This window comes from Triticum dicoccoides, chromosome 1B (genome assembly GCF_002162155.2).
Source record: "Triticum dicoccoides isolate Atlit2015 ecotype Zavitan chromosome 1B, WEW_v2.0, whole genome shotgun sequence".
Classification (NCBI taxonomy): Eukaryota; Viridiplantae; Streptophyta; class Magnoliopsida; order Poales; family Poaceae; genus Triticum; species Triticum dicoccoides.
Window position 1 is genome coordinate 220,099,521 of NC_041381.1, and position 24,892 is coordinate 220,124,412.

At 49.1% G+C, this 24,892-nt stretch overlaps 1 protein-coding gene across 3 annotated transcripts; it reads left to right on the top strand.

Annotated features, from left to right (window-relative positions):
- The first annotated feature begins 7,011 nt into the window (after positions 1–7,011).
- LOC119329021 (protein IQ-DOMAIN 14-like) lies at positions 7,012–9,998 on the top strand. 3 transcript variants are annotated; one of them, XM_037602017.1, is made up of 4 exons: positions 7,012–7,176; positions 8,071–8,547; positions 8,655–8,861; positions 8,983–9,998. In XM_037602017.1, exons 2-4 carry the CDS (start codon positions 8,122–8,124, stop codon positions 9,703–9,705), a joined length of 1,356 nt encoding a protein of 451 aa, XP_037457914.1. In that variant the 5' UTR covers positions 7,012–7,176; positions 8,071–8,121; the 3' UTR covers positions 9,706–9,998. The 3 variants fall into 3 exon arrangements, with proteins under 3 accessions (XP_037457914.1, XP_037457906.1, XP_037457920.1); XM_037602009.1 differs by lacking the exon at positions 7,012–7,176 and having other exon boundaries at positions 7,206–8,547; XM_037602023.1 differs by lacking the exon at positions 7,012–7,176 and having other exon boundaries at positions 7,207–8,547; positions 8,986–9,998.
- The last annotated feature ends 14,894 nt before the right edge of the window (positions 9,999–24,892 follow it).

Here is a 24,892-nt window from a genome sequence, read left to right on the forward strand (position 1 = left end):
CACCGAAGCCTGCAATCTGAACATTCGTCAATCCCCAACCCGCAATACTACCCCACACAACCACGCTCAAGTCATGGAGCATAGGTGTAATCCGCAAGGAAAACCATGAACTCTAAGCCACACAACACGATCTAGTCGTGGAGCAGAAATTAGGAGCAATTTCTCAATGAATCACAAGAATAAGGATAACAATAGCTCTCCAATCTCAGGAGGAGTCTGTTTCTTTTGTCTTTGAGAGAAATGGCAAAAGTCCCCAATGAAGGGAAGAGCTAGCCAATTTATAATCGGGAAACCCCCCCTAGATAGGTGTGAAATCAAACTAGCTTTGGGAACCGGCTTAGGTGTGAAAGAGAACCAGCCTTGGTTTGACTAAATGGCTTCAAGACTTAATGAGGTAGCTTCTGGAAAACTCTCGTTGGAGATGGTTGGCAGTTCCTGACCAAACATTCTTTAGTAGAGTCGAACAATGTCTCCCTCAATAGCAAACTTGAGTTCTGGGAACCTTTCACAAGTTGGGATATTCAAACTCATGCAAAACATTGTTTCGTCAGAATTAGAACAATGTTTCTTCAGTAGATAACGTATTTCTTCATGAAATCCTAACTTTATTTCCTTGCTATAAAACATTGTTTTGCACAGACTTAAATGTGTTTGGCCTTCTTTGATATTGCACCTTAGTTCAACCAACAACAAAGTAGATGAAAGTGTAGCCATGCATTCAAGATTATAGTATGAACTTAAATTAGAGTTCACCTGGCAATGTATTTGTTTGACATGAAATATGATTTCTCCTTTGATGACCAAGGATGTATAAATGGTTGTTATGTCCTCATCATCCTCCCCCTATTGAAAAGTAGTCATCCTCAACTCTAAGGATTCAATGGTTTCATGTCCTCATCATCCTCCCACTCTTGAGAATGAGTCGTCCTCGACTCTAGTTGGTCATCACACAAAGGAAAATAGGCCAGTACAAAGAAGCAATGCAAAGATTTTATCAAATGCCTAAGTTAGCTTTCACCTTTGCAAACTTCAAATATTTGGTTCGACTCAACAATTCCTTCCTACTAACATTTCCATGGAGTATAAACTAGTAATCAGGCACAACCATGTTCATATCATCCTCCCTCTCTTGAAGAAAAGTCGCCCTCGACTTCCTTTGGTCTACAAAATAATACCACGAGGACAAAACAAAATAACTTGGCCAAGGAAAAGTGGAAAAGGCATATTCAATTCTTAGTTTTGTTTTCTCCTTGATGGTTTCATTATGATTAACAAAAGGGTATTGTTGGATGGATGACATAGCAAACATCTTTTCTCTGATTTCATTGCGCCAATGCTTCAAGAGTTCATAAGTGCATACCTCTGGGTGCTTCAAGATGAATGATATTTTTTCCTTTACCTCATTGAGTACTTCCATGCCTTTTTGGAAACCAACCTTCTTATATGCACCTTGTGTAGTGGTACTCCACATGCCCTGTCTTTGTTCTTTGATCTCGTCTTCTCGTCGTTGTAGAAGGGCGTCTACGTCAGATGTATGCATCCGCACATATTGCAAAGAAAGAGAGCTTTGGGAATTGTTAGTAATGAAAACAATCCTCTCCTCTTTCATATGGTGGATCACTAATCTCTTTGATATTATGTGGAAACACCTCAAGCTCACTTTCGGTGGACTCATACAACTCACTATTCCTCTCTCTTGGCTGATGTGGTATATTATGTTGTGGTTCACTCGTTTCTCTAATCTTGTGGTGGATTACCTCACCCTCATATTTGGTGGACTCAAAGAACTCACTAATTCTCTCTTGTTGTTTGTGAGGTATACTTGGGTGGAGATATTTTAGCTCTGTAATCTCATGTTCAACAATCTGATCCTCATATTTGGTGGACTAACTCACCTCACCTCTCTTATCACTCTCATTATGTGGAATTTTGGGAAGTGAACACTCTTCCGCACATCTGGTGGAGTCACTTAACTCACCTCTCTTGTCATTCTGAATATGTGGATTTTTGGGAAATGGACACTCCTCACATTTGGTGGAGTCACTCAACTCACCCCTCTTAGCACTCTCAATATGTGGAATTTTTGTGAGTGGACACTCTTCCTTGCATTTGGTGGGGTCACTCAACTCACCTCTCTTATCACTCTCAATATGTGGGTTTTTGGAAAGTGTACACTCTTCCTCACATTTGGTAGAGTCAGTTAACTCACTTTTCTTGTTACTCTCAAGTTGTAGGATTTTGGGTTGTGTACGCTCTCGCTCATGTTTGATGGAGCCACTCACCTCTCCTTTCTTGTCACTCTCAAGACGTGGGATTTTGGGTTGGGCACGCTTTTGCTCACATGGGTGTGGTAAAATTTTATCCTCCATGGGCGGGAGTTATGCTTGGTGAAGTCTCCATGGCCTCGTACAACTCCCATGACCGGGGCACCATTGGCAAGGGCATCAACACCCGTCCATGACCAACATGGGGGGCATGGTTGTTGTAGCGACGACGATTGTTGGTGGCCAGCGAGGTAGCAGGGCTATGTCGGTGTTGATCCCCATTGCCCGCGATAGGAAGACAACCTCCAAACATCTCGCGCAGAGCTGCAACTATACTCTCTTCAAACATATCACCAAGTGTTGCGCGAGTTTTTGGGAAAGCATCCTCCACATTATAATGTCCATGAACACTCGAGTTGGATCTTATCATGTTATGTCTCAAAAATAGTGGATAAAGAAACAATATATGTGGAAAACACTCAGCTCACCTACTTGCTTACCTAAATTCTAATGATTCATTGGTGGCTGTATGATTGTAGCAAATCAGGAGTGGACGGGCGAATGAAAGGGAATAAGTTTACGATTTTTGGGTGGATCTAGATACAAGGATACAAAACCTATCGTGTCAACCTTGCACTGAGTACCAGATGATGCGACACCATCTTCAGAGAAGAGAGTTTACAAGGGGAGTTCCTATCTTCATGGCGTAGGACCGATAAAGTGATGGGGATAAGTAGCTGCAAGCAGCTGATAAATGGAAAATAGGAGATTATGACCCGACGAGGAGGATGCTCACCGAAGCCTGCAATCCAAACATGCGCTGATCCACAACCTGTAATACTATCCCACACAACCACGCTCAAGTCATGGAGCATGGGATAGGTGCAATCCGCAAGGGAACCATGAACTCTAACCCACACAAAAGATCTAGTCGTGGAGCACGAACTAGGAGCAATTTCTCAAGGGATCACGAGAATAAGGATAACAAGAGCTCTCCAATTTCAGGAGGAGTCTATGTCTTTGGTCTTTGATAGAAATGGCAAAAGTCCCCAATGAAGGGAAGAGCTAGCCTATTTATAATCGGGACAACCCCCCCTAGATAGGTGTGAAATCAAACTAGCTTTGGGAACCAGCTTAGGTGTGGAAGAGAACCAACTTTGGTTTGACTAAATGGCTTCGAGACTTAATGAGGTGGCTTCTGGAAAACTCTCGTTGGAGGTGGTTGGCAATCCTGACCAAACATTGTTCACTAGAGCCGAACAATGTTTCCCTTAGCAGCAAACTTGAGTTCTAGTAACCTTTCGCAAGTTGGGATATCCAAACTCATGTGAAACATTGTTTCGCTAGAATTAGAACAATGTTTCTTCAGCAGATAACTTATTTCTTCATGAACTCCTAACTTTGTTTCCTTGGCATAAAACATTGTTTTGCACAGGCTGAAATGTGTTTGGCCTTCTTAGATATTGCACCTAAGTTCAACCAACAACAAAGTAGATGAAAGTGCAGCCATGCATTCAAGATTATAGTATAAACTTAAGTTAGCGTTCACCTGACAATGTATTTGTTTGACACGAAATATTATGATTTCTCCTTTGATAACCAAGGATATATATAAATGGTTGTCATGTCCTCATCATCCACCCCTCTTGAAAAGGAGTCGTCCTCAACTCTAAGGCTTCAATGGTTTTCATGTCCTCATCAAACGGCCACGAGACGGAATTGAATGCTCGTGCGATGTCAAGCTTGAGGAGGATATGAGGTAGGCAGAGGCTGTGAAGTTGTCGCGTCGTCTGCTACACTAACATGAAGTTGTCATGGATGTTGAAACCCGAGATAAAAGCACTCTGGTTGGCTGACACCAGGTCCGAGAGCCGGGGCGCAAGTCGCAATGGCAGGACCTTAGCGAAGTGCTTGGCAAGCAGGTGAATTAGACTGATGGATCTGTAATCGTTGAGGCAGTCCGCATCGGGATTCTTGGCTAACAAAGGTAATCAGAGCCTCATTCCAGTGTTGGAAGCTGCGGCCATTCATGTGATAGAACTTGTCGAAGGGCTCACAGATGTCGCCCTTGACCACCTCCCAGCAGGCGTTGACAAATTTGGCCGTGAAGCCATCAGGCCCAGGGGCTTTGCCACGCGGTAGGCATTTGATCTCCTCCCAGATCTTAGCCTCAGAGAATGGGTGCTCGAGCTCGGAGAGGGTGAAGCGGCGTGGATCTATCTGGTCAAGGTCGATGGCGAGCGGGCGATCGGGGGAGGCGCCGATCATGGAAGAGAAGTGCAGGAATGCGACATCGACCATCTTGGCCTCATTAGTGATCGTGGAGCCATTGACCTTGAGCACCGAGATGCGATTCTTGTTTAAGCGGTGGGCAATGTGGATCTTGTAAAACGCATGGTTAGTATCGCCCTCACGTAACCAGGTGAAGCCATGACCCTTTCCACGTCTCCCGGGCAGGAGAATTGCATGTTGTACAGGTTGTCTTCTAAAGGCTTTGATCTGCACCTCGGCAAGTCCCAAGCCACACACATGTTCTTGAAAAAGAAATGGTTGTAAGTCTTGTCCATGTGAACCCTAGCTATAGCCATCTAGTGTGTCGCCTCCTTCGGTAGAGCTTCGTTCTGTTCAACTATGATATCATCAAGCTCCTCCTCTGTCAAACCTAATCTTTTCATCATGGCCTCAACCTCACTCGCGTCACTATTGAGCTTGAATCCGTCAATTCCATGATGTTCCTTGGCCCGAAATTGCATTCTACTGACCCCCCCTCCCTCACAACCCTAGACCCGCAATCCCCTACCAAAACCCACGAAAATCACGCAATGATGCAAGGATCGTCCCTCAATCAGTCTGAGAAGGTTTACCACAGAAAGATTGTAGGGAGGGACAAATTCTCAATGGGGGAGAAAGTCGCCGCCGAGAGGAAACATGACCCCTGGGAGGGGGTGTCCTTAATTTGGTTACGTAGTCGAAGGTGTGCAGAGCAAGAAACATTACCAACCCGCCCTGAGTCGGTCTTACTCTCTCATATTAATTCTCGTGCATCCCAATATACACAGACACCATACAGTAGATTCGTAAATGCTGGCCCAGGTGACAGACAATTTACGGGGGCACAACGGAACGTACCTACCACTAGTCTTCCACCAGAAGCAGGGTAGCAGTAGAGTAACGCAGAGCAGGTGGCCCGCTCCTGTTGGGCTACTCCTATTCCGCCGGGAATCCCGGGTTACGTATTTCCCGTTCCAACGAGCGACTGGCCCTGGCCGTAAAGCGATAATTGCCCGAGATCGTCGTCGTACGTTGTCATTGGCGAGCTGGCCACCAAGGCAAGCAGCATTGTCCAAAACGCCCCTCTGGTTTGACCGCCGCAGCCGCTGTGTTTTCCTTTCCGTTGATCGGGTTGGTCACCCAGGGCCAGGGGGCATGGTGGGCAATTGTCGGGCACGTGCAGAGAGAGAGAGAGAGAGGGAGAGGGAGAGAGAGAGAGAGAGAGAGAGAGAGAGAGGCGATGGAGGTCGAAAGGCAGGAGGGCGATGGTGCAAATCTACGGGGAAGTATTTGTTTACCGTGATGATTCGCGTTTGTGGGCTTGCTTTCCTGTCTCGCACATAGGGTTCAGCCTACATGTTCTTGACTGCGCCTCACCCGGTGGCCCGCCGGCCAGGTGTAGGAATTAATTCTGTGGGTTCAAATTCGCATCATCAAGTGCTAGTTTGGCTTGGCTTGCTTGCTTGCTCTTTACCCCTAGCCCCTGCGGAACCGCGGCCGTAACATTTCAAGTGCTAATCGATGGCCATTGCACACTTGCAGACCATGGTGATTGATGCCATGCATAGCTTCTGCAGCAAGTCCAATCGCCCGGTCCGGACAATGGATTGAAAACTACCCGTACGTACCTCCGAAATATATGTCGTTCTGGTAGACTAGTTTAGCCTATCAGAACGACATATATTTTGAAATCTACTCACTCCGTTAATCACATAATGTTCGTGTCATGTTTGCATTGTTTATATCCCGCGTTTTTTTCCTGCAAACGATAAAAAGAAAAGAGAATGGGTCGTTTTTCGTCTGCACGCAATACTTACTTTGGGTTGAATACGGCATCCACAATCAATGTACTGTACCGCACGCCTGTCGTCACTAGTGGTGGTACACTAATACTAGCAAGCACGTACCACACCAGCTGCTGCTCAAATTTCCCTCCCAAAACAAAGTAAGGTTCGAATTCAAAACCCTAGTGGATGGAGCAGGACTAAGAGTATCTTCCAAGGGGAGCAAAACAAAGCGACCCACAGATGCACGGCCCGCGCCACGCTTTGATTGCATTTGCATCCTCTCCTCTCCTCTTGATGGCAAAAGGCATCATCATGCTTGCTTACGGCGACACACACACGGCGGTACGGTCGTACCATCCGTCCATGTTGGTGCATGTTAAAGATACAGAGATGCACATGTACCCTGTTACCTGCATGTTAACACACGTAGACCCACATGCAGGCGGCACCATCATCGTGCGCAACCACAAGCAGACCTGGAAGCGCAAGCGCGAAGCATGCATGATGGCAACCATATGGGCCAATGGAACCAACAAACCACATACAGTATTTCTTTCTTTCACCGTACGTTTTGATTATGGAGTACCAAAGGGAAGCCTTGCACTTGCATCTTCCTCCTTTCCCCGCTGGTCTTCCAGGCCTATTTAAGCAACTTTTGGCGTCACCTTTTGCAGCCGCAGCTAGCTTTGCGAGGCTAGCTATAGCTACAAGGAGGGAGAGAATCCGTAGGAGATAGGGAGCTGGGTCTTGTGATCTTGTCCTGGCTCGGTGACGCCCCCACGATCACACATCATCAGATCTCAACACCCAAGGATATCTTGGTCCGTTGCCCCTTGGCGATCGTGCTCGTGCTGGTACGTGTGATCCATATGGCTGTAGCCTTTTGCCATGCCCAGCCTAGCAGTGGTTCGTACGTGCTATATGCGCGCAGTCATGTGTGCATGCCCGCGCCTGCGAAGGAGGGAACAGTGACTGGGAGTCAAGCTTCTGTTCACCAGCGAGAAAAAAGGGAGCACTGGAGACGGTCTAATCGCATCTCCGGCCACCCGTCTCGATCTCTGTCATGCGCGCGCGTTATTGAAATTTGTAGGGTTGCTTGGTCGATCTGGGCATGCACTCTCGCCCCTGCACTGCACTGGACCGACTGTGTGGAGTTTGGAGTCATGCATGCGTGCATTGTCTTGTTCCGTGGCCGCATCTCCCTCCCTCGTGCACCTGTTGGGTTTGGGTGTGGGCTTTTCTTGGCAACTTGGCCGCTGGGGCTGGGGGGCAGCGGCAGATGGCTGGCACCCTGCAGTGGAGTGGAGGGCCCGCCCCGGCGTAAAACCAAACATCTTGCATTGTTTTCCTTGTTTCCTCCTCACGTAAACATTTTTCCAAGTAAGGTTTTGGGTGCCAAAAATGAGTTCCCATCGCTCTCGAGCTGGCCACCTTTAAATTCCCCTTTCTTGTTCGAGTCTTTTTGGGCGTACGCTGTCCCTTTTTGAACCTTGGGTCGCCCAAAATCTCTTGCATGGCAAATGTCGCTTCCTTGGACGTCGCTAATCCATTTCTTTAATGAATTAATTAACGAGAGAGGAAGAGGGCCCCGCGCTAATGGCTGCCCTCATCGCGTAGGTAGCCCCTTTTTATCTATCTCCGGCCCGACGCCATCCACGCGCCCCCTTCCGTTTCCCTCTCTTATTCAAACCTCCCCTTCTTTTTCTACTAGCTCACTCACGCTTCCCACTGCTCTCTTGGTTCACTAGCAAGCCCTGCCCACCGCCGCCTCTCGCCGGCCGGAGTCCTCACGTCCGGCGATGGGCAAGGCGGCGCGCTGGATCCGGGGCTTCCTAGGCGGCGGCGGTAAGAAGGAGCAGAGCAAGGACCAGAAGCCGATACCTCCGCCAACCAATGCCAAGCGCTGGAGCTTCGGCAAGTCGTCGCGGGACTCGGCGGAGGCCGCTGCGGCTACGTCGGCGCGCGGGGGCAACGCGGCGATCGCGAGGGCGGCTGAGGCGGCCTGGCTCAGGTCGGTGTACGACGAGACGGAGCGGGAGCAGAGCAAGCACGCCATCGCCGTGGCGGCCGCCACCCAAGCGGCGGCCGACGCGGCCGTCGCTGCGGCCCATGCCGCCGTCGCCGTCGTGCGTCTCACCAACAAGGGCCGCGCCGCCCACGCCGGCGAGCACCGCGGACCGGCGGCCGCGGCGGTCCGGATCCAGACGACATTCCGAGGCTTCTTGGTAAGCATCAATCAGAATCAGCAAGACCATTTGCCATCTACTGCAAATATAGCGATCTCCTGCTGCGCTGTGTTCTTGCCGTGACGAAATCTCGCGCTGGTTTGCAGGCTAAGAAGGCGCTGCGTGCGCTCAAGGCGCTGGTGAAGCTCCAAGCGCTGGTGCGCGGCTACCTCGTGCGGAAGCAGGCGGCCGCCACGCTGCAGAGCATGCAGGCGCTGGTGCGCGCGCAGGCCAGCATGCGCGCCCACCGCGCTGTCGCCAGCGCCGCTCTCCCGCAGCTCCACCATTCTTCTTTCCGGCCGCGCCGCTCCTTGGTAGGCCATCAATTAAACCACTCCATCTATTTTTTTGATTCCGTTTGTCAACGTACTCCATCTGTAATCAATGGCGACGATTCTAACGGAAATCATGTCATGTGCAATGGTTGTGGTGTAGCAGGAGCGGTACGCGGACGACACGCGGAGCGAGCACGGGGTGGCGGCGTACAGCCGGAGGCTGTCGGCGAGCATCGAGTCGTCGTCCTACGGGTACGACCGGAGCCCCAAGATCGTGGAGATGGACACCGGCAGGCCCAAATCTCGGTCGTCGTCGCGCCGGGCGAGCTCCCCGCTGCTCGACCCGTGCGAGGAGTGGTGCGCCGCCACCAACCCCATGTCGTCGCCGCTGCTGCTGCCGTGCCACATGCCAGGCGGCGCGCCGCCCCGCATCGCCGTGCCGACCCCGCGCCACCTCCCGGAGTACGACTGGTGCGCGATGGAGAAGGCCCGGCCGGCGACGGCGCAGTGCACGCCGCGGTACATGAACGCGAACGCGCCGGCCACCCCGACCAAGAGCGTGTGCGGCAGCGGCTACTCGTCGTCGTCTCTGCTCAACTGCCCCAGCTACATGTCCAGCACGCAGTCCTTCGAGGCAAAAGTGCGGTCGCACAGCGCGCCGAAGCAACGGCCGGAGCCCCCCACAAACAGGAAGCGGGTGCCGCTGAGCGAGGTGGTGGTGGTGGAGTCTCGGGCCAGCCTGAGCGGGGTCGGAATGCAGCGGTCGTGCAACCGGGTGGAGGAGGCGTTCAACTTCAAGACGGCCGTCGTCGGCCGCCTCGACCGCCCGTCGACGGGGTCCGTCGAGAATGACCGGCAAGCGTTCTTGCAGAGGAGGTGGTGATCTGCTCTGCTCTGTTCTAGCCACTTCACACGGTTAATGGCAGTGAGACGACGAGAGCTCTGCGTAGTAATTAGCAATAAGAATGCGTTTTGAGGTGTTCTTGGGAGCTCTCGTCCCTGCTTTCTTTTTGTTCTTGCTTTAGTCGTTGTGATGATCAATCATGTGATTTGTGTTCCTTTTTCTTTCTATTTTTTGGTTATGTGTTTGCTGGTCGCAAACAAGTGTGGTAGGAGAATTTGATTCATAGCGCACTTTGATGTAAATTCCTTCTCAATCCATGTGTTCTTCCATTACGACTCGCTCTGTTGTTTGCTTTTGCTCTGCATTATGTTTCTTGTTTATTCACAGCTTCAGCCGGGTTTCGTTCTGTTCCCTCTCATGCGTCATCCTGTCAACTAATAAGAGCATCTATAGCGGAAGACATCAAATGCACGATGGCCAGTGACCGGACACTCCTTATTTCACTGCGTCCACATTTGTGTATATCAAATCTGGCCCCTATGCAACCCATGCACGTATGAAAATACGTAGATCAACAAACTAGCACCAAGTCTAGTTATATCGGGCATAATTGTAACATAAGCGACCATCGGACAACCAAAAGATGCAGTTTCAACTTTCAATAGAAAAGTACGATTAAATACGATTAAAAAATACTCGGCGTACCTCCTCGCCTTTGCCTTCGTCGCCGCCTTCGCCGACGCCTCACGCTCCGACAGCTCGATAGCGAGCCGGAGCGCCTTGGCGTTCTTCCGCCGCAGTCGATATGCATCTATCTCTGTTGTTGTCATGGAGCGCCGGAGGACGGACGCAATGAGCGCCGTCCTCGGGATTGACCGGCACGCGCGCGAGTGCCCGGCGCCTCGCCGACGCGTTGCTCGCCGCCATAGCCTCCCTCGCGCGTTGCCGCTTGCGACGTGCGGCCCGCGGCTCCGATTCATGCTTCCTCAATCGGCCCGGCGCCGGCGAGGGCACCAGCACCCAACGGTGCCAGTGGATGCCCTCCGGAGGTAGAATGGACGTGATGGAGGCGGGGCGGCGTACCTGGAGTGGGACGAAGCAGACTGTGTCCCACCGGTGTTGCGCGCCAGATGGGACGGCCCGGCAACGTCGCCCGCACTGCGATGGCAGGCAAAGAGGGACGACACGTCGCTCCGAAGAAATCAAATACGCCCTGGGCACTGACCGACACTCCTTATTTTGCTGCGTCCGCACCTATCTATGTCAAATCCGGCCCCTCATATCCATGCAACACATGCACGTAAGAAAATAAACTTACGTAGATCAACGAGCTAGCACCGAGTCTAGTTATATCGGGCATAATTGTAGCATAAGCAATCATCAAACAACCAAAAGATGCAGTTTCAATTGGAAAGTATGATAAAATGCGATAAAAATACTTAATTAAATGGGGAAGGGCATCGACCGCCGGAGGGTCGTCGTCGTCGTAGTCGTTGGAGCTTGATCCGTCGTCGGAGTCGTCCGATAGCTCCATGTGACACCCGACAAGCCTCCAGAGCAAGCATTCCTTCTCCTCGGTGTGCCTCCTCGTCTTCACCTTCGTCGCCGCCTTCATCGACGCCTGGCGCTCCGACAGCTCGATAGCAAGCTAGAGCGCCTTGGCGTTCTTCTACCGCAGTCGATATGCATATGTCTCTGTCGTTGTCAGGGAGCATCGAAGGACGGACGCAATGAGTGTCGGGGTTACGATCTTGACAGCGAGTATTGGGCATATGGATGAGGGGCAGAACCTAGCTACGGCGCAGGTGTAACACTCGGTGTTTAACGAGTCCAGGCCCCTCTTGGAGGAGCTAATAGCCCTAAGTCTCGTGCCCTGAGTCTTGTTTTCTCTTGGGTGATATGATTACAACGATTGCTTAACCCCGGCTCAAGAGGTGGAGTGCAGCTTATATAGAGTGTGTCGCAACCCCATGCTCTCCACGTCGCCAGGACACTTAATGACATTAATTGCGTCAGTTACAGGTATGAAGAGCCTCTACTACATTAGTTACATGTAACGATAGCCTTGACTCCACTTTAAGAACGTCTTAGGATTCCTCAACCGTTGCAGCTCCCACGTTGCCCTTCCATCTCTCCAGTCCGAGTGGTGGTGGCCTAGCCGAGTAACTAATGGTCGTCAGAGTGCCGTCAAGCTGACCGAGTGGTCTTCCTGATATATGCATCCGAATGCTAATACGGTCCAGGGACCTAGCAATGATGGTGTGGGGCCCAAGGTGGGCCTCATATGATGTGTTGGAGATATGCCCTAGAGGCAATCATGTATGATGATATTTCCTATGTGTTTATGAATAAAGATAGTCCTTGGACATTATCAATGATGTGTATCAGCAAGTAAGTGATTTGTTTGTGGGACTATGCATTGTATGATGACTGTCCTAAAAGGTCCCTAGTCGAAAGGGCTGTGTGGACGCGCAGCCACCTAGACTAGCATATAACACGATCGATGGCTTGGTCTCGCTAGCCATGGAGCATTGGATGCTAACCGGATAATATGGACTTGGAAGGATCTGGTCGCATTCGACGTAGTCGGATCCGAGTCGAGATAAGGTCCGAGTCAGACAGACCCAACTATGAGACGCAATGATATGTTATCTGTGAGTCTCTAGTACAACATATGTTCTATGTCCTAAGACCTCAGCTGGCACATGTACTCGGGATGGTGACAGATTTGCTTTGGGCCGACCAAACGCTACTCCGTGACTGGGTAGTTACAAAGGTAGGTTTCAGGCTTGTCTAGACCCATGCTGCGAGACATGGTCGAGCAAGATGGGATTCGCCCCTACGATTAGGAGAGATATACTCTGGGCCCCTCATGTGATCCGACCAGGATAAGCATGGCCATGCGACAAGGATTATGAGATAATCCGGTTTGTGGTCGGCATCACTGGAACGAGAAAGAGGTCGGGCTAGCACAAGGATGACAAACTCTCCTTGAGCCCGACAACATATATCATGTAGCAAAAGGAATGGAAGTGTGATGTACAGGTTCGCCTAACCAGCTTCATAATCTGCTTGGTGGTTAGCACGCCTTGCTAGAGGCCGCTACCAACCGTGCAGTTCGGAGGTGATCCGAACTGCGACCAAGCCGGCTTGAATCTAAGGGGTCGCGCGCCTAAGGGAAGGAACCTACGAGGTCGGATCCGAGGACACTGGTCAGATGTGATCCGAGCTGCATTCGGATTGTGGTCGAGTAGACTTATGGGCTTTAGGGTCCGTGCGAGGCCCAAGTGTTGAGCCCGAGACGGACGCGCATATAAAGTGGAGGTGTCGCACACTCATGAAGATGATCGCTTCGGCGCTTTCACTAGGGTTTGCATGTGTTGCGAATAGACACCTCCACTCGCCGCCGAATGTGTGATCAGACCTAGCAGTCCTCCGCACGGTGTTCCTCCTGCACGCGCGGATTCCGTTAGAGGCGGTGCACTCACGCCGCTCCGGCGAACCTGTACGTGGGAACTGACGACCGGCTGTTCGCGGGAGATTGGACGAGGAGGAGACAATCCACGTGGACGTGCTGCCCCAACTCTTCTTCCGCTGCACGGTACTATACGTCTAGTGGTAACAAACTGTGATCCATCTCCGTAGCATGTTCTTGATTGTTCTGCACGTAGGAAAATTTTAATTTGAAGTCGACGCACCCTACCATAGAACCCAACAGTGGTATCAGAGCCTCTGCTATAGGATTTGGATTCAGATCGTATGCATATTAGATATGTGGAGGCGGCATATGAGATCTGTTGTCGTTGATGAGATTGGCTGTGTGAACGGTTGATGAGATCAACTGCACACGGGAAATGATGTGGCTATGTTTTCTGATGATCGGAATCGATGAGGCCGTGACACAATCTACCCCTACTGGTCGGTATCCGCCATCGGGGTTAACAGTGAAACGTAAATCCGAATCGGACTCGCGATGATCGATAAGATCGGTCAGATCAAAAAATTCGGCGTGATCAGAAAATCGAATTGGGACCGCCGTGTGCGACACCTTGTGATTCTCTATGTAAAATTCATTACTAGTTGTAGTATTTGGATAATAGAGATCAGGTTGGTGGCTTGGCGTCCCGGCGTGACAAACAAGATGGAGTTCCTAGATGGTCATTGGAGTCGGAGCCAACCTTGAAGAACATCCATGAAGGAGCCATACTATTTCACAATATGTGTTTATTTGTGATTGTTGTGCTTCTTTGTTTCTATGCATGTTAAAATGGTATAAAGATCCCTCATGAATATCAAGCGAATTTCCATTCCTGATGTTGCACCTTCGCACGTCAAGTACGTCTAGTAGTGGGCTCATAAAATTGGGGTGCTACTGGGTGTCCTTGAATTGAAGGGTTCGTGTCGGACACGGACATGCACTGCATCAGGTTAACTTGACAAGGCCACCAAAACGGTTTTGGGCCTTGTGGCAAACAAGGTTGGGAGTCGGGGTATGAGATACCTTCCCGACCGACAGGAGTCGCATAGAGATACGATTAGCAAGGAGTTGCTTACCGGATAGGCATGTTGTCTAGCAGTGATGCTAAAGCTCACTATCGCATGTGCTAGTCGGATCCTGAATCACTGAGAGTTTGCAGAGGGATGCCAACTTCAGTGGGAGTATTTCTGTTTAAGTCTAGAATTACTCAACATAAACACATTACTTAGTGATTGCATATTTTTCTATTGTAGATCAATGGCACCACCTGCTCAACCAAACTTTGCATTAAAATCAATTCTGGAAAAGGATAAACTGAATGGAACAAACTTACCACCTGGTATAGAAATCTGAGAATTGTTCTCAAGCATGATAAAAAGGAACATGTTCTAGAGGATCCACTTCCAGAGGAACCTGCCGATAATGCTAATACCACAACTAAGAATGCCTACCAGAAACTCGCTGATGAATCAATGGAGATCAGCTGTCTGATGTTGGCTTGTATGGAGCCCGATTTGCAACAACATTTCGAAAGTGTTGAGGCTTACGATATGATCGAGAGTCTCAAGAGCATGTTTCAGACATAGGCTAGGATCAAAAGGTTCAACGTCTGGTGATCCTTGATGGATTGCAAGCTGAAGGAAGGTGATCCACTGAGCCCACATGTGATCAAAATGATCGGATATGTGCAAGCTTTGGATAGGTTGGGCTTCCCGCTCTTGGATGAGCTGGCTACAGATGCAGTTCTATGTTCTCTTCCACCTAGCTATGGGACGTTCATTTCGAACTATCATATGCATGGCATGGATAAGAAGCTCACTGAATTGCATGGGATGCTTAAGGTGGCAGAGCAGGATATTAAGAAAGGCACACATCAAGTGTTGATGGTGCAAAAATCGGCTAAGTTCAAGAAGAGTTGGTCCAAGAAGAAGGCTAAGGCAAAGGGCACGGAGATGGTAACCTCCGCCGCTGCGCCGAAGTCAGGACTGGACTCGAAGACCACTTGCTATCATTGCAAGGAAACTGGTCACTGGAAGAGGAACTGTAGCAAGTGGCTTGCAGAGCATGGCAAGAAGGCCGGGAATGCTGCTTCAGGCAAAGGTACACTTGTTGCATATGTTATAGACATTTACCTTGCTAATATACCTGGTAGCTCTTGGGTATTTGATACCGGATCGGTTGTTCATATTTGCAACTCGATGTAGGGGCCAGTAAGAACTAGGCGTGTGGCACAAGGGGAGATTGATATCAGGGTCGACAACAAAGCAAGAGTTGTTGCATTGGAGGTCGACACGATGCAGCTCCAGCTTCCTTCTGGATTTATTTTGGATTGAATAATTGTTATTACATTCCTGCACTTAGTCCGAACATTATTTCTGCCTCATGTTTGATGAGTCAGGGTTAAGAATTCAATTTAAAGGACAATGGCTGTTCGTTTTATTTGAATGGTATGTTCCACGGCTATGCACCCATTGTAGATGGGCTATTTATGTTGAATCTAGAACAGGAACTGGTCTATAACATGAATGTCGAGAGACATAAGCCTAATGAGATAAATCCGACATACTTCGGGCATTGCCGGCTTGGACACATTAGTCTGAAACGCATGAAGAAGCTCCATGACGATGGGCTCCTAACTTCATCCGACTTTGGGTCGTTCGAGACATGTGAATCATGCTTGCTTGGCAAGATGACTAAGTCTCCTTTCGCAAAGAGTTGCGGGAGGGCATCCGAGCTGTTGGAACTGATACACAGTGATGTGTGTGGACCAATGAGCACAACTGCTAGAGGTGGCTATCAGTACTTCGTGACTTTTACCGACGACTTGAGTAGATATGGATATATCTATTTGATGAGGCACAAGTCGGAAACTTTTGAAAAGTTCAAAGAGTTTCAGAATGAGGTTGAGAATCAGATCAGCAATACAATAAAGCTTCTTCGATCTGATCGTGGAGGTGAGTACATGAGCCAGGAGTTTGATGATCATATGAAAAGCCGAGGTATAGTACCACAACTCACACCTCCGGGTACGCCACAGAGAAACGGCGTGCCAGAACAGAGGAATCATACCTTGTTGGACATGGTTCAATCTATGATGAGAAAATTGGATTTACCCTTGTCATTCTGGGAAAACGCTTTAGAAACTGCAGCTTTCACACTTAACAGGGTACCATCAAAATCCGTAGACAAGACACCACATGAGATGTGGATCGGGAAGACTCCCAGTTTGTCTTTTCTAAAGATTTGGGGTTGTGAAGCATTTGTCAAGAGACTTATGTCAGATAAGCTTACACCTAAGTCGGATAAATGCATATTCGTGGGATATCCGAGGGAAACCTTGGGATATAGCTCCTACAACGGGGAAGAGAACAAAGTGTTTGTTGCTCGGAACGGGGTTTTCCTTGAGAAAGAGTTTCTCAGTCGGGAAGCCAATGGGAGGATGGTCCGACTCGAAGAAATTCGAGGACCACTCGGGGATGGCTCGGCTGGTGATGAGATCATACCAGAGTCAGTTAGGGAACCCGTAGTGGAAGCGGCACCGGAACCACGGAGGTTGGAAAGATTGCGCAGAGTGCGCGATGTATTGTTGCTGGAAAGCGGCAAGCTGGCCACATACGCGGAAGCGATGGTAAGCCCAGATTCCGAGGCATGGCTGGAGGCCATGAGATCCGAGTTAAAGTCCATGGATGAGAATCAAGTCTGGGACTTGGTTGATTTGCCGCCTGGCATAATGGGCCTTGGTTGCAAATGGGTCTTTAAGAAGAAAACCGATGTGGATGGAAATGTTCAGATCCACAAAGCTCAGCTTATCGCTAAAGGTTATGGACAAGTTCAAGGAATTGACTACGACGAGACTTACTCGCCGGTAGCGATGCTGAAGTCGGTGAGGATCGTACTAGCTATAGCTGCATATTTCGATTATGAGATATGGCAGATGGATGTCAAGACGGCTTTCCTTCACGGAAATTTAACCAAGGACGTGTATATGATGTAGCCCGAGGGTTTTGTCGATCCGACTAGCACTAGTAAGGTATGCAAGCTCAAGAGATCCATTTATGGGTTGAGGCAAGCATCTCGGAGCTGGAATATTCGTTTTCATGAGGTCGTCACTGGTCTCGGTTTCATCAAAAGCAAAGAGGACGCTTGTGTATACAAGAAGTTAAGTGGGAGCTCGATAGTGTTTTTGATATTATATGTGGATGACATATTGTTGATCGGAAATGATGTTTAGATGCTGAACTCGGTCAAGGAGTCATTGAATGGCAAGTTTTTGATGAAGGACCTTGGTGAGGCAGTGTATATTTTAGGCATTAAGATCTATAGAGATAGATCGAGGAGGCTGCTCGGCTTAAGCCAGAGCACGTACATAGATAAAGTGTTGAAGTGGTTCAATATGAGTAAGGTGAAGAAAGGGTTCTTGCCACTCTCACATGGTATAAGGCTAAGTAGGACTCAGAGTCCTTCGACATCTGATGAGCGAAGCAGGATGAGTAGGATTGTGTATTCCTCGGCAATCGGATCCATCATGTATGACATTATATGGACAAGGCATGATGTTGCTTTTGTAATAAGACTAACAAGCAGATACCAGGCTAACCCCGGTGAGAGTCATTGGGCAGCGGTAAAGACTATTTTGAAGTACCTGAAAAGGACTAAAGAGATGTTCCTAGTTTATGGAGGTGAGGAAGAGCTCGTCTTAAGGGGTTACGCCGATGCTAGTTTCCAAACCGACAGAGATGATTGTCGATCACTGTCCGGATTCGTGTACATCATGAACGGAGGAGCAGTGAGCTGGATGAGTTCCAAGCAAGATACGGTGGACGACTCTACCACAGAAGCCGAATACATTGCGGCTTGTGAAGCTGCGAAGGAAAGTGTTTGGATCCGGAACTTTCTGGATGATCTTGGTATTTTCCCTGCCTCGGTAAAACCGTTGGACCTTTATTGTGATAATTCTGGTGCCATCGCACAAGCCAAGGAGCCGAGGAATCACCACAAGTTCAGATACATAGATCGGAAATATCACCTGATACGAAAGATCGTAAAGAATGGTGATGTAGAGTTATGCAAAATTCACACGGATGCAAATGTGCAGATCCGTTGACTAAGCCGCTTTCGCAACCCAAGCATGAGGGGCACATTAGAGCTATGGGCATTCGTTGTCTATTTGATTGACTCTAGCGCAAGTGGGAGACTATTGGAGATATGCCCTAGAGGCAATCATGTATGATGATATTTCCTATGTGTTTATGAATAAAGATAGTCCTTGGACATTATCAATGATGTGTATCAGCAAGTACGTGACTTGTTTGTGGGACTATGCATTGTATGATGACTGTCCTAAAAGGTCCCTAGTCAAAAGGGCTGTGTGGATACGCAACCAAATATGACACGGTCGATGTCTTGGTCTCACTAGCCATGGAGCATTGGATGCTAACCAGATAATATGGACTTGGAAGGATCTGGTCGGATTCGACGTAGTCGGATCCGAGTCGAGATAAGGTCCGAGTCGGATAGACCCAACTATGAGACTCAGCGATATGTCATCTATGAGTCTCTAGTACAACATACATTCTATATCCTAAGACCTGAGCTGGCACATGTACTCGGGATTGTGACAGACTTGCTTTGGGCCGACCAAAAGCTACTCCGTGACTGGGTAGTTACAAAGGTAGGTTTCAAGCTTGTCTAGACCCATGCTGCGAGACATGGTCGAGCAAGATGGGATTTGCCCCTTCGATCAGGAGAGATATACTCTGGGCCCCTCATGTGATCCGACCAGGATAAGCCTGGCCACGTGACAAGGATTATGAGATAATCTGGTTTGTGGTCGGCATCACTGGAACGAGAAAGAGGTCGGGCTAGCACAAGGATGACAGACTCGCCTTGAGCCCGACAACATATATCGTGTGGCAAAAGGAATGGAAGTATGATGTACATGTTTGCCTAGCCAGCTTCGTAGTCTACTTGGTGGTCGGCACGCCTTGCTAGAGGCCACTACCAACCCTGCAGTTCGGAGGTGATCCGAACTGCGACCAATTTGGCTTGAACCTAAGGGGTCGCGCGCTTAAGGGAAGGAACCTACGAGGTCGGATCCGAGGACACTGGTCGGATGTGATCCGAGCTGTATTCGGATTATGGTCGAGTAGACTTATGGGCTTTAGGGTCCGTGCGAGGCCCAGGTGTTGAGCCCGCGACGGACGCCTATATAAAGTGGAGGTGTCGCACACTCATGAAGATGATCGCTTTGGCGCTGTCACTAGGGTTTGCATGTGTTGCGAATAGACACCTCCACTCGCCGCTGGCTGTGTGATCGGACCTAGAAGTCCGACACATGGTGTTCCTCCTGCATGCGCGGATACCGTTAGAGGTGGACACGCTGCCCAAAGTCCTCTTCCGCTGCACGGCACTGCGCATCTAGTGGTAACGAACTGTGATCCATCTCCCGTAGCATGTTCTTGGTTGTTCTTCATGTAGGAAAATTTTAATTTGCAGTCAACGCACCCTACCGTAAAAACCAACATGATGAGTCCTTGACCCTACCTATAATAGGGGACCTCATCATTAGCCCCCGAATCGGTTGAGGTTTCATAGAATGAGCGGTCCGATCTCCCAATTAAGTCTGAGTGCCTCAGGGGCACACGGAATATGTTTTTGAATCGTGGTTCCCTGTTCCTTAGACGAAAACACAATGGATTCTGGACTAATAAGTTTTCTCGGATGACCAAATGTCGTTGATTGCTGAGGAAAACATGGTGGCATTCATTTGTATCTTAGAGGAGATCGACCTGAGGCCCGAGCGAGGGCATGCCATTATAACCTGAGTAGCGACGCCGTCATGTGGTCTGATTCTCTGGAGAGATGCCAGACGGAACCGCCGCACATGCGTCGATGATGGTGAGTCCAACACAAGGTACAACTCCGGATTCTCATCCCCAAAGTCAATCTTCAATCTACCACCTTCAGCACGGACATGACGTAGGCACGTGCCGACATAGCCTGATTATAGATCTTGTGTTTCCACCGGAGTGCATAAAGTTATCACTAAAGCCGTATGTTCCACCATCCTTTACCTGGGTACTGACGCCTCAATAACTGGATACCTCTGGATAAGATACCAGAAGACAAATGTCCCATACCGCCTGCCTCCCACCACTGTCGCACCACCTTCGAACCAGCAACAACAGGCTAGACATGAGACCTTCGCTAGAGCCTCCGTATGGCACGTGTCGGTAGCAGGCATGACTTGACGTCCTCGCATGAGATGTTGTGCATAGCATACACCAGAGCTTCACCTACCGGCGACAGACACTGTCTGACGACTTGAAATGACACGCATGTGTCACCTGCCAAGCCGCATCGTGTCACATCCCTAGCTCTGGTCTGCTCTGGGTTAGCTAGTCTTGTGTTGCATCATGTTTAAATTTCTCTTAAATTTGAAATGGGGATTGTTTCAAACCCTAGCATCAAAGGAATTCAATAGGTTCAACTAAAATATTTTTAGTGAACCCAAAATGGCTTTCAAAAATGTTCATCATTTTTGGAAAATGCTGGAAACAGTAACCAGAGATGATGCACATTTTTACATGACATTTTGGATTTTTGAAATAACACATATTGTATTTGAGTTGGAGCAAATATATGTTATATATATTTTTAATGCTTCAATAATTCTGATATTTTGTGAGGGGCTCTAGAATATTCCTTTTAGTCCCTGCAAAAACTATTGGAAGAAACAAAAATGGTTTAGTGCTTGAACTAAATCAAAACAGATTGAAATAAATAGAAAACAGTAATTAAAATAGAAAACAGAGAAGGAGGGAGTACCTGTTACTTACCTGGCCCAAGAGATAAGTCGGTCCACCAGGCCCATGCGCCACTCATCCTCAACCTCGTGCCAGTGGGCACGAGGGCGTGTGCCCACAGCGCGCGCACGCGCGAGGCCACTCCTGCCTGCTTGCTCACTGCTGGAGACGGCCCCAAGCGCCATGTACCCCCTGGACCTCTCGCTCACTCCCTCGAGCTCATCCTCCTCCCCTCCCCTCCTCTCTCTCTCTCTCCCACCAACCGAATGCATCGGAGAGCGCCGCCGTGCACCGCCACGGCCACAATCATCCCCTTGCCCCTCGCTCATATCCCCGAGCTCCGCGTCCTAGCGCTGGACCTCCCCACTGAAGGAAGCAGACCCGGACGCCTTGCATCGACGGAGTCATCATCGTCTTCGAGTTTCGGCCGCCGGCAATCTCACCACCGATTCGTGGCAACCGACACGTCCCCAGCCTCTACGTGCTGCTCCCGGTTATCTACGTGAGCTCCTGCCGTTCTCTCTCTTGTTTCGTCGTTGTATCCGTGCCATAGTCATGCTAGCCGCCGTGCCCGAAGCTCGCTGCCGCCGGCCATGTTGCCGACGAGGCTAGAGCTCGAACCCGTTGCTCTTGACCGTGCTATTGCTCCCCTTGCACCTCAAGGAGACGAGTGAGACCACCGGCGAGCTTCCTCGTGCCCTGTAGCCCACGTCCGCTTGAAGCCGTACCTCGGCCGCCGCCGCGAGCTCGTTCCGGCGAGCTCCAGCCACCCCGCGCCCTCCCGCGTGCCTCCCATGGATGTGTGAGAGCACCAGCAGCCCGTAGGAGCAAGCCTCACCCCTAGCCGATGCCTGTAGCATCATTCCGAGCCACTCCGGTGAGTCTCCGCCGCGGGATATGGTCACCGCCGGCGTAGCTGACGTGGCTGGCTTAATTAGCCAGTAATCACAACCCCGAGCAACTGACATGTGGGTCCCAACCGTTAGGTTTGACCCTGTTGACCCTGCTGACGTCACAGTGACATAGTGCTGACGCAGTAAGTGATTTTCTGGATTTTAATTAAACCAGGAAATTCCAGGAAATGATTTAAACTTCAAAAATTCATATAAATTCAACCGTAACTCAGAATGAAATAAATTATATATGAAAAATGATCAGAAATATCCAATCTATCCATCTCTATTGGTTTCATGCATGTTTAAGTAACTTAACCTTGCTGTTTAGTGCAAAACATGATAATGCACTATTTAAATTCATAATTTGAGTTTGGGGTTGAACCTTTGGCTCAAAATGACCCAAACCCATCTGGTTGTAGTTGCATTAGGCCAGCACACTCATATTACCATGTCATGATCATGCATCATATAGTGCATTGCATTGATTGTGTTCTTCCTTGTTTGTCGGTGTTTGTCCCCTCTCGATAGACGTGGTTCCGACGATGAGTTCGATGACACGGATGAAGAACTATACTATCTTCAGAAGTGCCAGGCAAGCAAACCCCCCTTATTCATTCCGATACAATCCCACACTCTCGATCCTGCTCTCTTTTACTGCATTAGGACAACAACGATTCAACTGTTACATGCTGCGGTAGTTGAACCCCTTTCCTTTGCATGACCTGTCATTGCCATAGTAAATAGATGAAACCCACTAGCATGAGTAGGAGTTGTTTGAGCCCTGATGTGCCTACTCATTCATGCTTGCTTGTCATGCCTTCTATTTCTTAGAGTTGTGTCAGGTCTGATTCATCGGGGGTGAATTAGAATGTGGTGAACATGTCCTACTGTTGAGAGCTAAGTGTGTGAACACGATTTGGTAAAGGTAGCGGTGAGAGGCCATGTAGGAGTACATGGTGGGTTGTCTCATTGAAGCCGTCCTCAGGAACTGAGTTCTGTGTTTGTGATCCATGAACAATTACTACCACACATTGGGTTCTGGTAACTCGACCCCTCTCGACTTATTAATCAACCTGATCTTTGTCCAAGAGTTGCAACTAGTTTCTGGTGTTTGTAGGTAGTGCTAGTAGTCTACCAAGTGGCACCCGGTACAGGTGGGCTTGTGACAGACTAGGTGCAGTGGCACGGTGTATCAAGTGGCACCCGGATGGTGGGCTTGGGAACCTGCATACATCATTTGGGGTCGTGAGCGACACCCCGGCCGGATCTCCTTGCGGATGGAACCCGAATAGGCAATAAACCTGGACTAGAGACTTGTGTGGTTAGTCAGGTCGTGGCCGACTCCCTCGCCAGGCTTCTGCTTGAAGGTTGCCGAGATACACGACGTGTACATGGTGGTAAGTGGCGAGAGCGTGTGTGAAGAAGTACACCCCTGCAGGGTTAACATTATCTATTCGAATAGCCGTGTCTGCGGTAAAGGACTTCTGGGTTGCCTATACAGTTCATAGATAACTTGAAGTGGATACTCTAAAATGCGCAAGATAAGCGTGAGTGCTATGGATGGCGTTCTCATAGGTAGACGGGAGCGGATCCATAGTGGTGTATTGATTGGTGAATATGTGGACTCGTGTGCGCCACCTCAAAAGAGTCAGTTGCAGTCGTAGTTCATGTTAGCCACTGAGTCAAAGCTGGCTTGCTGCAGTTATACTCCACCACCCCCTTTATTGATACCGATGCATATGTAGATAGTTCTGATGTAAGTCTTGCTGGGTACATTTTTACTCACGTTTGCCTATTTTATGTTTTTGCAGAGAGACTCAGTCTTGCTATTAGTTCTGCGTGGACTTTGACGTTTAGCTTGTTACCTCAGCTACGATCTTATGCCCTCGGCAGGATCTGGTAAATAGTCAGGCTTATCAGCCTTTTTCATTTGTAGATGTCTGTACTCAGACATATTAAGCTTCCGCATGTGTTTGACTTGTATGCTCTGAATGTTGGGTCATGAGACCATGTTTGTAATATCTGGCTCCTCGGAGCCTAATGAATACATACTTGAGTTGTAGAGTCATGTTGTGATGCCATGTTGTATTTGCACATATCGAGCATATTGTGTGTATGTTATTGAAATGCTTGGTATGTGTGGGATCTGACTATCTAGTTGTTTATCCTTGGTAGCCTCTCTTACCGGGAAATGTCTCCTAGTGCTTCCACTGGTAGCTTGCTACTGCTCTGGAACACTTAGGCTGGCCGGCATGTGTCCTTCTTCGCTCTGGTGTCTGTCCCTTCGGGGAAATGTCACGTGGTGTCTGCCGGAGTCCTGTTAGCCTGCTATAGCCCGGTTTACCGGAGTCCTGCTAGCCCAGTTGCTACAGCCCGGATTCACTCGCTGATGACCGACACGTTCGTTGCTGGTCATGTATGCCTATCTCTGTAAGTTAGTGCCACTTTGGGTTCACGACTTGCCATGTCAGCCCGGGCTCCTTGTCATATGGATGTTAGCGACACTATCATATACGTGTGCCAAAAGGCGCAAACGGTCCCGGGCCTGGTAAGGCGACACCCGTGGGAATACCGTGCGTGAGGCCGCAAAGTGATATGAGGTGTTACATGCTAGATCGGTGTGCCTTTGAGTCGGGGTCCTGACAGCTTTGGTATCAGAGCCTGACTGCCTGTAGGATTACCAAGCTAAACTGGTTGAAGTTGAGTCTAGAAATTCTTTAGTTATATAAGGGAATTGATTGTGGATGGAACGTAAGGCTCTTTTTACTCCTTATACCCTATGCCCTTCTGATCTGAGTCATCTTATCTTTCCTACGGGGTTAAGGAACTAGGCTATCTCTTCTTTCTATCAGGATCACGTGTTACTAATCCGTAGACTTTTAAGATTGTTCGATTTAAGCCTCAGTCCAGTTTCTACTACCTCTGTGTGTTCATGGCTGGTCTCAGAACCTTGTTATTGTGATGTTAAGTGGTTATGCCACCAATTTGCAGGATGTCTCAAATCTTTTTGAGCATTTACAACCGTTATGTTGTCCGAGTCATCCCAG

Coding starts and splice junctions, on each gene's coding strand:
- LOC119329021 (XM_037602017.1), top strand. CDS start 8,122: ATGGGCAAGGCGGCGCGCTGGATCCGGGGCTTCCTAGGCGGCGGCGGT. Junction 8,548..8,654: donor CGACATTCCGAGGCTTCTTG/GTAAGCATCAAT, acceptor GCTGGTTTGCAG/GCTAAGAAGGCGCTGCGTGC. Junction 8,862..8,982: donor TCCGGCCGCGCCGCTCCTTG/GTAGGCCATCAA, acceptor GTTGTGGTGTAG/CAGGAGCGGTACGCGGACGA.